At 41.0% G+C, this 21,194-nt stretch overlaps 3 protein-coding genes across 3 annotated transcripts; 2 read left to right on the top strand and 1 right to left on the bottom strand.

The window, feature by feature from the left end:
• The first annotated feature begins 4,021 nt into the window (after positions 1 to 4,021).
• On the top strand, positions 4,022 to 6,365 carry ccl25b (chemokine (C-C motif) ligand 25b). Its single transcript, XM_069679922.1, has 5 exons — positions 4,022 to 4,114; positions 4,464 to 4,552; positions 5,354 to 5,471; positions 5,675 to 5,795; positions 5,884 to 6,365. The coding sequence occupies exons 1-4, from the start codon at positions 4,107 to 4,109 to the stop codon at positions 5,793 to 5,795; spliced, it is 336 nt and encodes a 111-aa protein (XP_069536023.1). The 5' UTR covers positions 4,022 to 4,106; the 3' UTR covers positions 5,884 to 6,365.
• A 6,327-nt stretch (positions 6,366 to 12,692) lies between these two features.
• On the bottom strand, positions 12,693 to 17,042 carry LOC138607802 (serine/threonine-protein kinase NIM1). Its single transcript, XM_069680452.1, has 4 exons — positions 17,021 to 17,042; positions 14,835 to 15,137; positions 13,977 to 14,245; positions 12,693 to 13,445 (listed from the first exon to the last, which is right to left on the bottom strand). The coding sequence occupies exons 1-4, from the start codon at positions 17,040 to 17,042 to the stop codon at positions 12,693 to 12,695; spliced, it is 1,347 nt and encodes a 448-aa protein (XP_069536553.1).
• Positions 17,043 to 18,366: 1,324 nt separating this feature from the next.
• On the top strand, positions 18,367 to 20,159 carry pole4 (polymerase (DNA-directed), epsilon 4, accessory subunit). The gene is made up of 4 exons (XM_069680440.1): positions 18,367 to 18,728; positions 19,441 to 19,525; positions 19,770 to 19,811; positions 19,900 to 20,159. Exons 1-4 carry the CDS (start codon positions 18,468 to 18,470, stop codon positions 19,911 to 19,913), a joined length of 402 nt encoding a protein of 133 aa, XP_069536541.1. The 5' UTR covers positions 18,367 to 18,467; the 3' UTR covers positions 19,914 to 20,159.
• Positions 20,160 to 21,194: the final 1,035 nt, after the last annotated feature.

Here is a 21,194-nt window from a genome sequence, read left to right as displayed (position 1 = left end):
AAATTTAGTATTTCATTTACATGTGAAATACAAAATTAAAAATATTTTTAAATACCTCTAACCCAACCGTGTTGGATATTAGAATCCTGCTAATGTGTTAGTATCAGTAGTAATACTTTATACTGATCACTTTAGTTTACTTAAGAATCTAAATACCTCATCCATTCCTGGTGAACATCAATGTGTGCACACCTTTGGACACTCATTTCTCCTGGAGCTATTTTTATCGTGGTTTGGATTAAACTCCTTAGCCCCTGTTATTGCTACTCTTAATGTTGCATGTCTTTGGCTTGTTTGCTTTCAATTCAGAAGTTTTATTTATTCACATAAAATATTCTTTGTGTCTGTATTCTAATGTTATGAAGATGTGACCTTTGTGTTGGTATTGTGTAATAACATGTAGACATGTACATGTCATGGATAATGTGTGATGTCATCCAATGATATAGCAGTGCGTGGCTACTTTTTTATGTGTGTGAGTACTTTTCACAGTTTGGAGAAGGCCCTTTCCTGTTTGGACATTAAATTCCTCTGTGCACAAATCCATGCAATCCCTTTGGGATGAACAGGAACGCTGAATGTGAGCCTTCCCGGTCTCATGGGCCAACATCAGAGTTGGACCACAGACCGGCAGCCCGTTTCCAAACTCTTGTCGAAAACTTTCCCAGGAAAGTGGAGGCTGTTAAAGCACCGTATAAATGTCCATGGATTTGGAATAAGATGTTTGATATCACATATCGCAATGTTTAGCTCTCCACCTACATCTCTTGCATCTCTAAAAGATCCCCATGTCTTTCCCTGTTTTACAAAAATGCATGTGGTATATGGTAGACACACACATCCAGGGTAATTTACAACACTGCGTGATGGTGATTCAGCTAAACATCGTCAGGTCAAGTGAAGAAGGACATTTGGAAGCAATCAACTCCTTGCAGGGGGGGAGATGATCATGCAGTGCAAAAGAGAAATAACTATCAAGCAAGATTCATAGCACACAGGAGACAGTGATACTTATGAAACTCTGAGGTCACATCCGTCTTATTTTCACAAGGAATATGGGACTTTGCAACTTTAGAGCAGCAAAATTTAACGTTGTTGATTCTACATGCAACATTTTCTCGTATCAATCTGAAAATAAATAAATAAACTTGTTTCTCGTACAGGCTTGGCAGTTTGAAGGCGAGTGATGTAACACCCAAACATAAGATTTTCTGACAGGGGGTTTTGGAAAGAAGAGGTTTCTGTTTAGTAAACATTTAAAAGAGCGGTTTCTTTCAGGGAATATTTATTCCTAAGTGGTTCTTTGAAAATGTCCCAGTCTTTCTCTACTTCAAGCTGATTTCAAAGGATGTTTTACAAGAATTCCCAAAGTGAGATGAAGGTCATTCAAGGTTATAGAGCCGAGACGCCCCCACACTCCCCTACTGCTGCCAGCTCAACCACCATAACACAAATAAACCGGCATGTTTGCAAAGAACGCTGTGAGAAAAGTAACACTGATGAACACAACAGCCATCATACAGTAAAGTATATGAGCCTCCTAACGCAGTTCTATACCCTCTGTTTATGTCTGTATCTGAGCTTTTCTTGAATGTGTGTGATTCCAGAATAAAATATCATCTTGCAGCACCTCGGTGTAAAAAAAATGAGAAGAATAGAATAGAATACTTTATTGTCATTATACAATGTACAACGAGATAAGGAGAGCAACTCCTTTAAAGTGCAGCACAGAAAAAAAACAAACAGCCGACGACGACAACAACAAACAAACATATTCAGAAAATATTGCACAAGATTGGGAGGAAGTGCGTGAGTGTCAGGGTGTCAGTGATTGACAGTGCGTGTGTTGGTTCAGAGTGGTGATGGCTTTGGGGAACAAACTGTTCTTAAGTCTGTACATTTTTGTTTTGATGCACGTGTAGCGCCTGCCAGAGGTCAACAGGTCAAACATCTTGAAACCAGGATGAGAGCTGTCCTTGATAATGTTTTGTGCCTTATTCCCACAGACACGAAAAGATGGACAACACTGCAAATAGGCGTAATAGACCATGAAGTCGATTCCGTGATGGATTCAACATTCTGCTTTATTTGGGAATAAAACTTGAAGCGGGGGAAGGCTGACGGATTAGATGCAGATGTTGATAACCGTGGTGCGCTGATCCAGTTCATTGGAGGTAATATCACTTACCACATAACACAATAAACCTTCTTTGGAAGGGTGGAGCACATCTGGACTGCTTCACTGGCGTTAAGTAAGAAAACAATTTGTGAGTGGAATTTATTAGAAGTGAGTAAAAGTGTTGATTTTTTACACAGTATCAATAAAGTGTAGCATTATGTAACATTTCATTACTCTTTATATTGATGCATTCACTGCTGTCTGCACTGCATTACTCCCCCTCCCCACAGCAAGACAAGACAATAACAGGATGATACACTGTAAAACAAGATTTAAAACTGACTTGAAATTTGATTTTTCTAGTCAGAGTAAGATTTGAATTTGAATTAAACACAAGCTACTTGTGCCCTTATGATATGGATAAGCACTCAGTGACGAAGCCCCTCCCCCTGTGCCCTCATCCCAACACTTATAATGAACCTACCCCATGACCTTTAGTGGCCACCCCAACCCAAGCTGCATTGCCAACTAAAACAGACCCAGGCTCCGCCAGACGAGAACTCCAGGTGCTGACAATGGTGATACTACAACAATGTTTTAAACACAAAAGAGAAAAATGAAGAGAGAGAAGGATAGAGAGAAGAGTTTGTAGAGAGAGATGTGAGAGAGAAAGAAGACGGGGAAGGCAAAGCCAGAGTGAGGTGCCCTGTCCGGGGCTGCGTCTACCCTCCATGTCCTCCTACTCAATCATTTTCATGAGGAAGAGAGGAGAGGAGAGAGAGGGGGTAAAGGTCAGGGAAGGGGGTAACCCCAACCCTAAGCCGATACCTACCCTACCACATGGCTTTTAACGGCTCCCACAACTCAAACTTGTTGTTGGACGGGCAGCGAGAGCCGGAACATCAACAGGGTTATCAAGTGGGCAGTTAGGCCCAAGACACCAACAGTTAGCTCTGGCGTCCCAGAGCCACCCCCCTCCATGCTAGCTATCACCGCCCATCAAAACCTTGTGCTATCAAATCCTTCTGCTACTACTCCTGGTGCCAACGTTAAATACGAAAAAGGAACGGAATAGAAGAACGGAATATTAATTAAGTCGTACTTTTGCGAACAATTCGGTCACCTTTTTCGTCAACATACTCTTTCAATTTGTTTGAACTGGACTTCTAAAGCTGAAAATACTTCATCTACCTACAACATCCAGTTTACCTAACCTCATGTTATCCATCTACCCATGTAGCGTATCCTGTTTAAGGTAGAGAGGGGCCTGAAGCTGATGCTAGCAGCCAATGGGCGAGAAACCCTGAGCAGGCCGCCAGTCAATCACAGGGCTGAAACACAAAGGGACAGACGTGTTCACGTGAACACCTACGGGCAAATGCTGGAGCGGGATTCAAACCAGGGACCTTGTAGCTGTGAGGCGACCACATTTACACTAACTTCTAGTTAAACTGACAATAAATTATAAGTTACCATGACTTATTGTTTTTACAGTGTCCCCTTTTACGATGCTGCCATACTCTGAATGTGATGTCTTCCCTGGTCAGTAGTGGAGTACTCTGTGTCTATAGGCAGGTTATTATGATTGTTTGCTTTAGGTGTTATGCAGTTCATTTGTCATCAGGGTAAATAAACTATCTATTACCAGAACTATTGGACAATAAAATGACCCAACACAGCCATAAAGTTGCGCAAAAACTAATTTTCCCCAGAAGAATTTATGATCCTTTGGAACAAAAGGTAAAATCCACACGTTGCAGTTATATCACACGCACTTGGGTGGTATTACCATCTGTAAGTTATGTGTGTGTGTTTGTGCTTGGCTGGGGGTTAGTTGGGTGATCAAATTGAGTGTTGGCAGAAAAAGGAGGTGTGGTGACGGATGGATTTGATGTGGAGGGAGGGCAGATTTCAGGCATAAGAGCAGAGACACCTCGAGCTGCAGAGCACAGAAGCTTTACTCTCTGGACCTCTTGTGAAATACTGAATGTGCAGGTACGTCTTTCTTGCATGCTTAGGGAACAATGGCTTTGTGTCGTTGTTTCTTGCATTTGTAAAACTGATTTTGCAATCTTTTTGTTATCTGGTCCAAGTGTTGAGTTTGACAGGATGTCAGGGATAAATGCAGGGAGGGAGGCAGGCGTCATCGTCTAACACAAACTCTATGTTTGAGACGAAACAGCTGCACACAGCTGGATTTAGACACTTGGACATCAGGGGTCGTCTTTCACAAGAGTGTGATGGAAAACAGACGGCCAGCATTTATAAGGCACAGAGGGGTGGGAGTCTCAGCCTTTTATTTCTCTGCTTGCTTCGCTCTTTGATTGAATCTGTTTCTGTGCAGCGACGCAGCAGCAACACCAGCAGCCATGAAGTTCCAAGCTCTCTTCTTTCTCCTGCTCCTCACCTGCACGTGCCTGAGTCTCGCACAGGGTAAGTGAAACACCACAGAGTTTATTCAGGATTATGACATTGTAATAGATCTTTTTTTTAAATTAGACTCCACGTTAATTAAAGTGCACATGTTTTTTTAAAGTAGCTCAATATTGTTCAGGTAACTGTTTAAATTATTTTAACCTGGGACTAGTTTCTCAGATCTGCAGACCAAACAGAGTCTGACTTTGATCACATGTGGTTAAACTGTGGCTGCAGTTGTATTTCACAATCCACATTCCTCTTGTGTTTTTGCTGAATCTTGTTTCAATTAGGTGACTTATACTAGTCAAAACCATTTAACCACAACACCTCATACAACAATGTAATCCGTCTAGGAATGCTATTATAGACAGCTTTGTTTTTGCCCCGTGACAGATTTAATTACGATGATTTTAATGCTTATTGTAAAAAGGAACATTTCCCAGCAGCCATATCCAGCACAGATCTTGGTCTGTGGACACTGGAGTTTCTCTGCTGACGCATTGAAACCCGACCACTGAGATGCTTTTTATTTTATTTGTGAAAGAAGATGAGCGTAAAGCTTTTGTAACTTAACTTGCTTTTTGACTTAAATCTGAAAACTCTGATATTATCAAGACTTAAAAGTGCACTCTCTATACACTGTAAGCTTCATTTGCATGACATTAAACACAGAAATACACATTCAAAAAGCATTATAAGAAGTCAGCCAGTTCTCGAATATAAAAATCCAGCTTTATTGTTTTGTCTTTGGAACCCAACTTTAGTATAACAATTAAATCATGATTGTATCTCTCCCTCGTGTATCTCTCTCTTCAGGCTCATATGGCAACTGCTGCCTAGGCTACGTCACCTCTCTAAGACCCAGAGCGAAGAGAAACATCGAAAGTTTCAGGATGCAGGAAACAGACGGAGACTGCAATCTCAAAGCCATTGTGTGAGTAACAAATCTCATATCCGTCCTCATATCAGGCCTTTTGTGTCCCTGCATTGTTGAAACTTTCTACTGTAATGACTAAATTGGCAAAGCTGATGGAAAAAGCAACAAACAAACTCTCTGATCCAGGCTCATTTCACAACGTGCACACTAATGTCTTTGATTGTTTGTAAAAGCTTGTGTAACGATATCGATATGTGCAGGTTCCTGTTGAAGAAGAAGGCTTCACAAACCAAGCAGAGGACTATTTGTGCCAATCCGCAAATGAATTGGGTCCAGGCTCTGCGTAAAGTTGTGGAGTTGAGAATGAAGGCACAGAATTAGGTACGTTAAAGCAGTAAAAGTGAAGTTACACTGAAGCGCGGTGACATTCAGTAACTACATTTTTCATCATGAACTCTTCTCCTTGTAGACCCCTAAACGAGGGAAACGAGAGAGGAATGAGAGAGAGGAGAGAGAGGCTCTTTCACCCCTCTGTCAGCCATCATCCATCACCTCCACCCGTATGGATTATGTTTCAGCACGTCTGTTTCTTTTCCTGCCTCTGACAGAGAAATGTAAATGTACACACTTCACTTTTATACAAACATAGCATATTCACAATGTTATAGCCAGTGTAGCAAAAACCCACTTATATGAGCCATAGCTGTTTTACTGTTTGCCGCTCTGATACGTAGAGCCTGCTAGGAATGAGTCACAACTTGGCAGCTTTGAAATGTATTTCCAGACTGTGTGTTTGTGCGCATGTGTGTAAGTGTGTGTGTGATGTAAAAACCACTTTAGGGATAAGATGAGAGTGTCTTTTTTTTATACAATAGATTTCCATATTTTTGTATCAGCATTGTATTTGTTCTTTGTGTCTTTCTGTTGTAAATAAAGAAGCAAAACAAAGCAGAGTGCTTTAAGAGTCTTTCATGAACCAGGTGAATCAGGTCTGTCACATTCACACACTGATGGCAAAGGCCTAAGTGACACAATGGCTATGCTTTTGGGAGCAATTCAAGGTTCTGTTATGCCCGAGGACACTTTGACATGTGACTGTAGCTGTCAGAGATTGAACCACCGACCTTCCTATTGAGAGACGACCAGCTACCACTGAGCCACAGCCGCCGGCTTGGGGAGGTGCCACCATCCACCCTGCTGACATTTTCACCTAATATACATGAAACAAAGCGGGCTTATCTGTTTTAATTTGGAGTCAGTTTGAGACAATAAGTGGCAACATAAGCCATCTGTCAACACTTTAACACGTTTTCAAAGGCTTGAAGATAATGTTGGTGTGAAATCTTGTTAATATTTTCATCCATCCAGTCCAATGAGGCCTGGTCAGACCACAGTCAGTCAGTGTTGATTATAAAGCCAACATTATGCTTCTACAGTGGAGCAATCTGTACAGATGCAACACAGATAGTGTTTGTCATTTTTGCTAATTGTATACCTCATGATCTTACTCTGGGAAGTGATGATCAGTCTGCGTCAAACTCATAAGGGGATGATTATTATGACTGAATTGTTGTCAGCTGGAATACGAGGACGTTTAATTCACTGAGTGCGATGTGAGTACAGGAACGCTTCACGTGACAAACGCATACAGTGAACTTATATTGGGAGAGACGGCAGGGACGGTTGTTACAGCAGCTCACAAACCTCTGACACAGAAGAAAGAAGAGAGTCTGAGCATGTGACAGCTCATAGCAACAGGACAGTTATCTTTTTCTATATGTTGTCATTTAAAGATCCAAACGTGAACACAGTAAGCAGGCTGTTGATCATTTTAAGTTAATTAATTAAACAGCGTTTGCATAGGAATTATTTTGTACCAAACCTAACAGCTGTTTACAGACTGGGTGGGCACAGAGTGCTAAAACACACAAGAGGTTAAAATGTGCCAGAGGCCAACAAATTTGGGCTTTTACGGTTACATTTTTTGTCTGGGGGAGCATGCCCCCAGACCCACCTAGCTGTCTACTTCTCCCCACTGGCTGAATACTCCATATGTACGGTGGCCCTGAGAGCTCAACGCACAGCAACTTAAGAAAACACATGCAAATTCACTAATCACAAGCAAATTGAGAAAACATCTAAAAAGAAAAAAGAAAGAAAAAAGAAAAAAGAAAAAGAGCAGCAAATACAAAAACGCTGCAAATAGAAAAACGCTGCAAATGTGTTTTGTGTATTTGCATGTGTTTTCTTAAGTTGCTGTGCGTTGAGCTCTCAGGGCCACCGTACATATGTTTGTGGAAAGTCTGAATAATCTGAACAATATTGTACAATATAATGTACATTTCATTCAAATCCTAACTTGTCTTGTGCTCTTCATTATAGTTTGTGTGAAAGAAAATGAAAAAATGCATAGCCAGCTTTGGCAACATGGTGCTTTTTAACGTGTGTAACTTTTGTTTTTGGTGTGCCACCTCAAGATTTTCTGTGGCCATCGCCGGCCACCCTTATGAAAAAATCCTGGGGTCGCCACTGCAGCTCATAGATGCTGATTGTCTCTTTTCCAGTTGCAGGTGGAGTAGCAGTAGTGGAGTGGAGCCTTTTCACTAAGCAAAAAAGCCGGGTGTAAGCGGGTTTTTTGACCAATGGGAACAGGGCGTAAGCGTGTCTTATCTGTCTCCTGTCAGGTTTTGCTAGCTGTCATCATTCCCCCGTTCATACTGGCTTTGAAGTGATCCTTATAATGTGCTTGCAATGTAAGTTGATCTAAGTTTGAATCGAGGTTCGGACGCGGGCAGCCTTTCTGCATGGAGTTTGCATGTTCTCCCTGTACATGTGTGGGTTCCCTCCGGGTACTCCGGCTTCCTCCCACAGTCCAAAGATATTCTCGTCAGGTTAATTGGTGACTGTTAATTGTCCGTAAGTGTGATGTGATTGTGAAAGTATGTCTGTCTCTGTGTGTGTCAGCCCTGTGATTGACTGCTGATGAGTCCAGGGTGTACCATGCCTCTCGCCCAATGACAGCTGAGATCAGCTCCAGCATTCCCCCGCAACCCTGATCAGGATAAGCGGTATAGATAATGAATGGATGGATGGCTTTAAAGGTTTAAATGAAGTAAGATGAGTCACTGTCTTTCTCGTACAACATTCCTCGTTTGTGTTTCACCAGTGTTTCCTTTCACTGAAGGGTTAGTGACCAAAAAAGGAAATGATGAGCTAAAATAATATGGCCGTGGAAAATATCCACTTGATTTGATAAAACCGGACAGCTAAAGTTGGATTTTTTCAGGAAGGGATCACTTCAGAGTCAATATGAAGAAGAAAGATTACAGCCAGCAAAACCATTTTTTCAACGTACAAATGTGCATCTGACTGCCGTCTTAAAACAGGCAACAAAAAATGTGACATAATATTATTAACCTTTTTTGACCACACACACTTTGTAGTCACATTATTTAATATTTTAAGAGTATTTACAAATGAACTGCGATGAGTGATTAATCATATTACTCAAAAGAAGCTGACACCAGTGACCCCGGGGGTTGTAGGGTCCCAGTTATCCCTCCACATCCAGCTTAATCTCAAGATTAATGGAAGCTGAGCTTGTGGTTAGCTCTTGAAAATGTTCATCCCTCATCCAAGATGTCTGTGATTTCCTGGAACAGGAGGGACTGATTGTGAAATGTGTTCAGATGTTATCAATGAGTTCAGGGGATCTACTCCAGGCAAAGACATGCGCCGAACCAGCGTGTCTCTGAGTCAGGACCTTTGTTGCTTGTTATCAGTTAATTGTCTATTTCTTGTAAACTATTAAAGGCAACAAATCATATTATTTAATAAGATGTTTTGGCATTTAGTACAAAACAAAACCAACATGCTCAACAGTTTGTGCTCACAGGAAATGTCATAAGACTTGGCCGGTGCACATCTGTAAAAACTGTAACTCTGAGGCAGCTGCTGAATTAACTTTATTACAAACAACTACAACAAAATATTTCTCCAAACATGTAATACTGATTGTTAATTACTGGAGCTGATTATCGTCCATCTGCAATTAATTCAGATGTTCTGTAGCTGTGGGAAGCGCTTCGCTTTCCTTTGTGCACTGCATTATGGGAAAATAGTGTGTGTCAACAGCACATTCAGACGTCACGGGGGTTTTATGTGTTGTATTCTTTTATTCCTTGAGGGTCATTATTAAGCAACAAATATTTCACAATCACGGGTTCACTGATTCATTTTCGTCTCTAATAACACAGTGCAATGAAAGGACAAAGAGTCTGCAGACTGCTCGCTGTGCCCATCGGATCATTCCGAAACTTAACCTATTCGATATGCAACATATGCTTTTATACTGAAACGCACTGACAAGATACGAAATTCCTTATTTGAAATGTACCGTATTTCACAGTTTATGTTTTCCAGTGTCGGTTCCCATCAGTGAGTGGTTGTTTTGTTGGGCAGGCTGCTACTTTCATTTTCTAAAGTGGGTTCGGATTCATTTACATACCCGAGCGTGGGAGTAATCCCTATCAAAATTCGGGGAAATGGGGCCGAACAAGAACTAGGCACTGATAGCAAAACATGAAGTTCGAGTGTTGACGGTTGTTAAGAGCAGAGGTACAGTTGTCCTTGTTTTCCGCACCGTGAAGCATCGACAAAGCACTAATCAGGTTCAAATCATCAGCGTGAAATAATGACCCACCTAATGAGGAAAACATGATAAACTGCCATAGGCTGAAGGCCTCAGTGTGTTCCTCTCCCTCTCACCTCTGGCTCACTTAGTAAAAAGATTATGTAACTGAAAAAATACTTCAGTAAAAGTGACAGTTAATCATATGGACATGTTAGGTCTCGCCTCAGTTGTGCCCCATTTGAAAATATTTATGCTACGGCTTATGCCTCTCTCTGGAACATCGCGCTTTTAACATCATAAGCAGCTGATGGCAAACAGTGAATAAAGCAGCAGGTCATGCATTGATGAGTGTAAATAAAGGAGCAAAGTTAGCAGGGTTTAAATCAACATATTTTTGGTGACGCATATTGCAGCATCATTTATCAGCTGATGCTCAGATTCAAGTATGTAAAAGGGAAGTGATTACAATGAAATTACATATGTCATCTATCATAAGAGACTACTTTTCCCTCTTTACGCTTGCAACTTTCTCTCACCCGCTGTCCTCTCATTCAGGACAGACTCCATATTAGGCCAAGTTTTCTCTTTCGCAACCATCTCAAGTGTGTTTTTATGAACTGATTAGGATTGTCATCCAGCGCTCAGGGCTGCTCTCTCACTGCCAAATGTAATTACAAACAAACGCTGAATTGCTTTTTGGGGCTAACATCTTGACTCCTGGTGATTATCCCAGAGGTTAAAGAGAAAACACACTGTATATAAACATGGCAGCCGAGCAGAGGAGAAAGTGTTTGTTTGCATGGGTCAAACTTAAGTTTGTTCATCAGTCCTTCATTTAAATCCTGCAGAGATCAAAGGAAATATGAGAACAGGATTGGTTTTATTATCTTTGCTGCTTTTGTGAGTTTTTCTTCGGTTAAACAGATTAAAAATCAGCTTTATAGATTTCAGAGTGGATTACAGTGTTTTAATGACCTCATTCATTCATCATTGTCCTCCTCTGATCACCCCACAGTGATTATACACTTACTTTCCCTAGATGTGCCACATCAACATGTGCATCCACTCCCTTGCATAACTGCAGGATGACTAATCTCTCATAATTAACACAATTCAAAGCATCTTCTAGCAGTTAAAAGGATGATCCCGCAGTTACAATACTCCTCAAGTGGAAATAATAAAAGGCATTTTCACAGGGATATTGAGCAAGAACAGGATTCTTACGTAAACAGCAAGTCAAGACTCCTTCTTGGCGCTAATAGGGGCCCTTATAATCTCCTGCCCACGCACTCTGTACATGATCCTGTAGGAACATGTGCACGTGTACCGCAGAATGGAGCTCATCATGGTGCCAGTCATTTATCAGAAACACTGCAGGTGTGCAGACACTCGCAGAATTGGTGATAAACTGCCTCACAGAGCCTTTTTTTCTCTTCGTTGAGATACTTTATTAATCCCTGAGGGGAAATTCAATTTTTTCATTCTGTTAATACAAACATGCTACAGGCCCGAAATACACACATGCACGGCAAGGACCCTATGGACATGCATTAATGGAGAGATGTCAGAGTGAGGGGGCAGTTGGAGATTTGGTGCCTTGCTCAAGGACACCTCGCACCTCTCCAGCTACCAGCCCCAAATCCATGTTTGAAAATGTGAAAATGTGATGCACTTTTCTGGTGTGAAATCCATGGATTTCACACCAGAAAAGTGCATCACATTTCATCATCAGCTCTTTTACTGAAAGGTCTTGAGATGCAGCCAGAATTAATTTCGGTAAGTAAAGCAAAGAGTCCAAATATCCAGGCTTACAAGGAAGCAAGAAATCATCTAACATCCCAGAGGAAATATCTGTGTAAACAATCAAACCTTGGCGGGAGTTCTGCAGGCTGCAGGAAAAGGCAATAAAACGCACGTGTGACAGTGGGCCCCTCGCCGTAAAACAAAAGGAGAGAGAAGAAATAATTCTCTGGAAATATCTTTATTCTTTTACACATATTTGGTCTTAGTGTTCAGGTTAAATTCACCAAAGAATTGCCTTAAAGACACAAGAGCAAACACAACAATGAACATAGATATGAACAAAATGACTGTGCTCAAAAACTATGCATCAAATTTATAAAAAATGTAACAAATGTTTATTAAATTAAGGCATTTTAGAGTTCACATCTTCTGAGATCACAGCCTCTCACTGTTTCTACATTCTTCTGTCGTTTCATTTTCTCCCAGGACATATCTTTCCCCTTGCCCCTTGGACCACGCATGCTCTTAGCGTCTCTGTTGGGATTACCTGTGGATTATTTCAGTAGATATTTGCACTGACTAAGAGGGATTGGAAGATGCAGATGAGCCATGCAGTGATTGATGAATGTCACGCATCATTAGGCTGGAGGTAGGCTGTAGAGGTAATCAGAACAGAGCTAATTACTTAAGAGCGGTGCAGCCCCAGTCCTGAAGCTATAATTGACTTATTAAGTGGGGCAGGAGTTCCGGCTCAATCCTCAGCCTACATGTCCTGGACAAGTCTGCCCAGCATTGCACAACTCAGCATGAGTTCTTGTCGACATGTAAGATAATAAGTCTTTGAGTGGGCGTATAAGATAAATCAGTTACATGGGTATGTGATTAAGTTCTGTTATTTCTCATTAGAGAATAACACAGACAGCCGTGGGAGTGTGTTTGTCCATAGATGCTACAGACCAGCTCCCAGGACGCCCATACTCATCGGGGTGAAGGGATGAATAACCCACAGCCTCCACCGACCTCTTCTTCTGGACGCGGTGGAGAAGGATCCGGTAAGTCCCCGTCAGCGGGCTCCGACAGTCTAAGCAGGGGTTGTTTTGGAAATGGACTGTCATAATACCCAGCTCTGACAGCAGACCCTTCACCTCCTGCTCCTCCACACACAGAGTCTGGTCAGCGTGAGCAAAGTGGGCCGGGGAGAGGGGCAGGGAGACGTGCGGCCGAGGGTACTCGATCCCTTGCAGCCAAGCACTGCTTGTAATCTGTGTGAGAGAGGGGCGATCAGCGGGCACAGGCCGCAGCATGCCTTTAATGACCAGCTGGCAGGGGTCAGGCACATAAGCAGGGATGCTGTAGGCCCCCTGAAGGATGCAGCGCTTCAGCCGGCTCAGGGTGTCCCCAAAAAAGGGCATAGTGGCCGTCACCATGAAGTACAAGAGGATACCTAAAGCCCAGGTGTCCGAATGGTATCCAACGAAACCTTTGTCCTTAAACAGCTCAGGAGCTGCGTACGGCGGCGAGCCACAGAAGCTGGTGAGGAGCTCGTTGGGGTCGCACTCTTTGCTGAAGCCGAAGTCTCCGACCTTGATGCAGTAGCTGGTGGTGTAGAAGATGTTCTCCGCCTTTAGGTCTCTGTGGACGATGTTGTTTTCATGCTGAAATATGACAGAAAAAAACACTCTATCAATATACTTAGATTTTGTTATTATCAGTGGTAGAACAAAGTAGTAGTTTTAAGCATTTGTAATCAGTCTTATTCTTTCACTTCACAACTTCTGAGGAATGTTTTTTAGCTTTTACCTCATATGCATTTATCTAACAGTTATAGGTACTATATCCTTTTCAAGTAAGATTTTATACAAACATATTGTACACTTATTAAGTGTTATATATATATGTTTAAGAATAAACCAGTGGGTTCCAGCCTTTCTGGCCAATGTTATCAAGTATTTCTAAATAAAAGTGAAAGTTTGAGGAAGGTCAAAAGACCCTCATATTTTCTACTTTCATATTCAATCATAAGGTATTCTGATGGCCTTGGGAAACTACATTGCATGCCATTACACCTCATTTCCTGTCAACTCTCTACTAATGCATATGAGGGAAAGCATGTACAGATAAGAACGAAACTTTATCTGACACTCAGCTTTTGCTGTGCTGTGACTGAGTGTGACGCTGCAGCTCACCATGTGCTGCACAGCAGCTACGACTTGAGCAAAGACCAGCTTGGTCTCCAGGTCGTTGAGTCTCCCCCTGGTGGCAATTCGAGAGAACAGGTCTCCCCCGCTGCCGTACTCCATCACCAGGTACAGCCTCCTGCTGGTCTCGAACACCTCGTACAGTCGCACTATGTTGGGGTGGCACAGCTTCTCCATGCAGCCGATTTCTGAGGAGGTAATCGGCTGCTTCTTGTTATCCGGACGCAGCTTATCCACGACTTTGATAGCGACTCTTTCTGTAGTAGAGGAAGACATGAAGCTTTAATGTCAATGGATGGATTTAGATAGGGTGTAATAAGGTGAAAGGTCAAAATAAAGACAGAAAACATACTTAAGAGACTTAAACACATGAGAAAATAGGGCGATGGATGCTTTTGGTAGGTGCACATGAGTAGATGGCTGCAGGAATGTATTTTTTGAATCGTATTTAATTGGAGGATTGTTGCAGCTTTATTTTAAGGTACGACAAAAATGTGGCTAAGAATCAAGGACCCCAACAGTCCAACATGCACACACACATACACAAGTGGAAACAAATGCTCTGCAGGGGTCTGGTAGGGATCAGGTGTGATCAGAACAGCTTATTCGGGAGATCAGTCCACTGAATATTCACAAAAGTGAATAAAGTAAAACTGTATACATAAGAGAAAAGACAGGCGGCCTAGACTGGACTGAAGGGAATGTGCATTTTTTTAACAGAAAAGGTAGCTTAAAATAGTCGGACATATCTCTATGCCTTCAATCCATGTATAGTTGAGAGGTAAATCAACTGGATGCCAAAGAAAAAACGTGACGGAACCACAGAAACATCCCATAATTCCTGACCTTTCGTTAAGGCGTGGATGCCCAGCCTGACCGTCGAGAAATTTCCCTGCCCGATCTCTCCTCGCAGCTCGTAGAAACTAACTCTTCGCCCCAGCATCAGGTCGTTGACGATCTTCTCGTTGTGGGTCATGTCGTAGACGACCCTCTCAAACGGCGACAGCCTCATTCTCTCCGCTTCAGTCAGCTGTGGGACGGCACGTGTAGGGGCCGGGGCCGGGGGATTGGCTGACTTTTCCATCTTCTTAGCTTCTTCTTTGGACTTTTTGTTCGCTTTCTGTTTTGGCCATAGTCGTGTTTTGAGACCTGAAAGAAATAAGAGAAAGAAGATAAATGAATATGAAAGCAGTGCAGACTTATGTTTCTTTTTGGAGGCCTCAAAAAATAGAGGGGAATAGAATGTGGTCCCTGCTCATTACAAACAGCATTATTATGAGGCTAACTGTACTGTTTGTTCAGCTGTCGACTGGACGTGTTACATGAGTTCGAGGAAATGTTGGAGGGATCTCAAGTCAGTTTTGTATCAGAGAGGTCAATGTCTATAAGTAGAGTAGCAGACTATGTTTGGATCACTGATAATGAGATTAACCTCCAATTTAACTGACTTTGTTTAAATCTGGGAGATCGTCTGGCCTCGTTTACAACAACAACTTAGTTTGTGTCTATTTATAAGTTGTTGATGTAACAAATTACTGTGTAGATTTTAGGTAAGTCTACCTTATTTCACATACCTGTGTTTGAGAAATACAGTTTAAATGAACTGATATCAAACCGAAGAGAGCTCTCGTGCCTGCGTGCTTGTAAATTCCCCCGTTGCAGGATGAATAAAGGATTATCTTATCTTATTTTTTTCCCTTCCTGACACCTTTGTATTGTCCTTATCTGCTTTGCAGAACGAGCCACATAAATATTTATTTTTGGAGCGTGTTCAATCAATTCAACATCCATGTTTTCATTTTTAATGATGGACAAAAGCAGGATGTGTGGACCTTTCCTGTTTTCCTCTCTTCTGGGAATACCATTCTTGTTCTTTGGACACAGTTCTCAGGTATCAGCACATTTCTTTCTAAACTGGCCAAGGTTTTCATTTTTCCCAACAAAGGAGTATTTTGATGGTTTTAACATTAAACAAAACAAAATGAGCTTAAGGGTCAGAGGTCAGATGGTTTATCCGCCTGAGTTTGGACTCTGTGAGTGTCATAAATAGCACAAATAACCTCTAGAGCACATGTGAAGAACTTGTGAATGGGTGAACTAAAGCAGCCAATGTTTAATAATAATGATAACTGATAGTAAACTTTTACAAATCCAATGTGTAATACTGTAACACCGTGTCTTGTCCTGGTCACTGTGGGCTAAATGTAGCCGTGGTACAGTAGGTTCAACCCTCAGAGTTTCAGGATTACTTGCTTCTTTTAGACACTGGATTAGTCAGTCCAGCCAATTTGAAATGGATAAAAATAGACTTAATATAATTAAAAACTTATGTATGTTTACATGTTACATTTACATATGTAAATAACATTGACTGCCAATTAAACAATCTTATTAAGGTAATTTAAGTCTAGATATAAATGTATGTTTAGCGAAACACAACCATTTTGCTATTTAAACATGCTATCGATAGCAAGGCTAATATGCCACTTTTTGTAAGGGGCTTACAGGAAGTAACTATACTGGCTTTATTGATTGCTAATAAATCTCTACCAATGCTTTACAGATGAGTTTAAAGCCATGAATAGGCACAAGCTTGGGGTTGCAAGGTTGTACCTATGGCTTGTATATTTATGCTTAATTTTATCCTAAATATTGGTAAACAGTAATTTGATTCAAATATGGGTTTTATACTTTTTATTAAGCCCCAAAGTCTGCAAATATTAACCGCAGTAACACATTAATCGAAGGTCTACAATAAAGCATCTCACTAACTGACATGACAAGATGGAGGACAAACACAAGCAAAAGGGTCCATTCATGACCTCAAACCCCTGTTATTTTTGTGATGACCTTTACCTGGTCTATACAGCAAGTAAAGGAATTTACCAATTAAAATAGATATGTATTATCTCATACACTCACATTAAGAGTCTTATAGGAGTGTGATAACAACATTTTAAACATTAAACTACTGCCGCAAACTTTCCTACAATTCTGCAGAGACAGAAATATTAGAGAGTAAATAGATTTACCTGAGAGGTGTGGATCCTTCATGTCTCTCCGTCAGGCTGTACCACCAGGCTCTGACTGAACATGTGAATGGAGACTTTGAGGGCTTGTGAGAACTCATCATAATCCAATTAACCCAGAGTATTAGTGGACTGCTCATTGGGTAATGGCACAGGCTAAAGGGATGTGAATGCTGCATACATACTTTTAAAGAATGAGCTAATAGCTATCCATAAACGTTTTAACACTTAATGATTTAGGCTATTGGATATTTTTTTTTATTCAATATAATAGGGAAATAAACAGTTGTTACAGTAAAAGCCTTTTGTAAACACATAAACTCATCACACTCTAAAAACATATTTGCTAGGGACCTAAATGGTTGAAGCATTACACATACAATAAAATATAACCTATACACTGAACTTAGGGAGCTTTTACATAGAACAAAAAAATCATGATGCTGCTTCCTTATTTTCCACTTTACCTGAAAGGTTTCAGCATGTAGTTGAATATCACTTAAACTGCTATAATCCATACTTAATAGTTCAAATTACACCATCTTTGCATAAAGAGTCACTGATCCTATAAGGTCCAGGCAGCAGTTTAGCGTCTTTCAGCCCATTGTTTAAAATCAGTGAATTTTTCTGTTTTTATTTCACTCCCACTTCTCACCTGAAGCTCGGTGTTCAAAGACAGTAGGCACCTATTTCGACCCAAAGGTTGGGGAAAAAAAGGTTACCCACTGTTCTTGTAACAAGACAAACATGGAGCATGTATCATCAGCATTAGCTCTGATATTTACATTGGAAGTTGGTGGACACCTTAACTGAGCAAAAAGTAATATGAAAATATTACTTACATGTTCGTATAACCAGAAACTTTAATCTGTCTTTTGCTACACGTTTGCTAAATGTATAAAACGTTTTTTCATGTCAAATTTAAGTTGGTAACACGGCTGTGTTGAGCTCGTTTCCACTGCCCTCAAGTGGTCAAAAGATTTAAGAAAGCCAGAAAAGTTGGCTTTTTATTTATGCCAATTTTCTGTGAATGAAATTTGCCACTTTAATTAGGATCGGGTAATACTACTTTTCCGGTGTGTAGTTTTCAAACAAATCAAAACATTACTGTTCTGTAACTCACTTTACTAATATCTCTAAATCCCACTGTCATTATCATCAGATGCGAGAGCATTTCCTTTGATTGGCGTTTAGCTCAAGCCAATAGCCAGATCTTAGTTTGCCATCTGTCCAATCACCGACAAATACATCTTGGCGGGAGAGGAAAAGGCGGGACATTGGGGTGTCTGTCTGACGAATCAGCGCAGGCCACTCACAGAGAGCCCGGAAGCACATGCTGCCGCGTTGCTCTTGTTGGTGATGTTGTTGATGTCTGTGTCATGTAGCTAGAAAACGTCAGTGACTTCTCTGTGTGTGTTTTTTTAATATAACGTTTGTGTAAAAACGGAGAATGGCAGCAACAGTGGCTACACCTGTCACCCCCACGGAGCACGACCCTGACCGGTGTGGGAGTGAGGAGGAGAGCCGCGGGGCCGAGGCCGAGGAGGAGAGCAGCCAGCAGCAGACAGGCCCCGCCGCCGCCGCCGCCGCCGCCGTGACCCACACCCGACTGTCTAAACTCCCGCTGGCCCGCATCAAGGCGCTCATGAAGACCGACCCAGACGTGTCACTCGCCAGCCAGGAGTCTGTGTTCATCATCGCCAAAGCCACGGTAAAAAAACAAACCCTGGAGGATAGCCAGCAGCAACCCAGAATGCTTACTGCCTATGCTTTCACAATACTCTTACGATTTGAGAGCAAGCATGTCAATAACTTAATATTGATCTACAATCTGATGCAAGATATGATCGATACGTTCAGTAAAGTTTAGTAGAAACTCCACCAGCTCGTGCTCAAACCTCTAAAGATACGCACTTCACCTGCAACCATTTAAGTTCTCTGTAACCTTGCCATCCCTGCACTTTAACAGGTTTGTCCTCCAATTATACAAGTTAATATCTTGTTTATATAGTATATAATCATATAGGCTAATCAATGCTCTGCATACATATATGCATAGAAAATGTGCCAGGAAAGAGTGCAAGGGTTAAGGGCTGCATAAATCATTTTTTGTGTAAAAAATATATGTTAAATGAACTCTCTCTGCTTGATGCAAGCAGTAGGTGGAAGTTCCAATTGTTTTAAATAAGTAAATAAGTAACATAAGAAGCCTAATGAACATTAAAATATGAAATACTTGGTGAAACAAGCACATTTTGTTGGCTTTTCTTAATTAGACACAAACCATGTTGGAGACGAAAAAAAGGCCAATTTCCCTTGAATTCATTTAGGCTCAGGTCCATAATCATATTCATGGAAAGAAAAAAACTGTCAGTCCCTAGCTGTATATTTTAAACAAATAAAAATGCCTGTCTTTCTCCTAGGAGCTGTTTGTTGAGATGATTGCCAAAGATGCCATGGTGTACGCCCAGCAAGGGAAGAGGAAAACCTTACAAAGGAAAGACCTGGGTAAGTGCTGTAAAAGAAATCTGAGCATCTGCTGATTGCAAATATTACAGAATCAAAATTTTTTACAATGTTGTTCAGTTGAAGAACTGAAAATATGACTGTAGACTGCACATACTCACTAGAATTCATATAGTGCTGATTTTTATAGAGAAAATAATGCAGTAGCAGTGTTTAACATATCCCATTTCATTAACAGCCAGTCTTGACTTTTGAAACTCCCTTATCTTTTCTTTTGCCTCTACAGATAATGCAATAGAGGCCATAGATGAATTTGCATTTCTTGAAGGTAAGCTTTGCCTGGACATGAAGAAACTCTTGTGTTTTTAAGGTCTTTCATGCCTGTTTATTCCCCTAATTCTTCATTTTCTCTGTAGGCACACTGGATTAAATGCAGCTTCAGGAGACGAGAACTCTGAAACCATCCAAGAGACTTTTTTGTTACAGGGACAATTTGTTGTGGAAACCTTTGTGGTACTTTTCTAAGTCATACTCTCAGATTCTGGATTTATAAATGCTTTTCTACAATGTGCCGTTAAGATTTTTCCAACTGAACTTTGAAGACGTCAGTGGTAATGTGTACATTATTTTGTAAATATTTGTGAAATACTACTGTACAATGAAATAAATGGAAGTTTTAGACAACCAGTTCTGTCAGAGACAGTTCATCTTCATCAGTGTGTCACAGCCTGTGTCTGTCATCGATTACAAAAGAGGTAGCTTATTGATTTTCACAATTACCCAGATATATACCCATCACATAAATTAACAATGTAACAACTTAATCAAATGGAAGGACAGGACTGGGTTAATAATTCAGGCAGAGAATCAGATATCAGACAGGCCACTCTCCACACATTCACTGCCCACATGTACCATAATATATCTTTATCTTATAGATATGTTGCATCTTTTAAGTTTTAATAATACACACAAACTGTTTTCATATAATTAGATAGTTTACTACAAGGGAACTTTTCATATATTTACATTTTGTGCAAGTTTGGAAGAATAGTTTTGGACCTACCACTTCGACAGCCTCTGAGCAGCAGAGTGTATATCCACCTGACAGAAAAACAGTATAAAGGTCTTTATTTTCAATATTTTTACGTGGTCACACGTCTTTTGTTTTTTAAGTCTCGATGCCATTTTTTTAGTATTGAATCCTTATTCGTGAATATACACTACCAGTCCAAAGTTTGGACACACTTTCCCATTCACTTGTATGAGAAAATGTGTCCAAACTTTTGACTGGTAGTGTATCTAAAGTTTCCTCTCGGGCGTTCGTCCTGCCTCTTGGCTCCATCTTTTTCTCTTGCTCTCTATCTTTCCTGAGCTTCCCGTTTTTTTCCGCACTGCATGTGTCTAATCGTTTCAAGAGGCACAGCTCATAGTACCAAGTTTAAAGCAAAAGTTGTGTTGTGGCTACAGTTGCAAGAGGCTGAATTTACCTAAAGTTTGTATTGTAACACAGGCCTGACACTCCAGGCCAGTCTGCTGGCCAGACTATAGGATCTCAATGGCCAGTCCAGACCTAAGAATAGTTCATAATAACCTTGTGGGTGAAAAGTTGGACTAATAAAGTAATTTTCTCATTATGACCCAAAGTCATTCTCCTTAGTTCTGTGACTTTTGCATCATGGTCAACACCTCCCACGGCCTCTGCTCGCCC

This window comes from Semicossyphus pulcher, unplaced genomic scaffold (assembly GCF_022749685.1).
Source record: "Semicossyphus pulcher isolate SPU_LCO1_2020_fin unplaced genomic scaffold, fSemPul1.0.p SCAF_4, whole genome shotgun sequence".
Classification (NCBI taxonomy): domain Eukaryota; kingdom Metazoa; phylum Chordata; class Actinopteri; order Labriformes; family Labridae; genus Semicossyphus; species Semicossyphus pulcher.
Note: the sequence above shows the minus strand (reverse complement) of the source record. Positions and strands in the feature narration are given on the sequence as shown.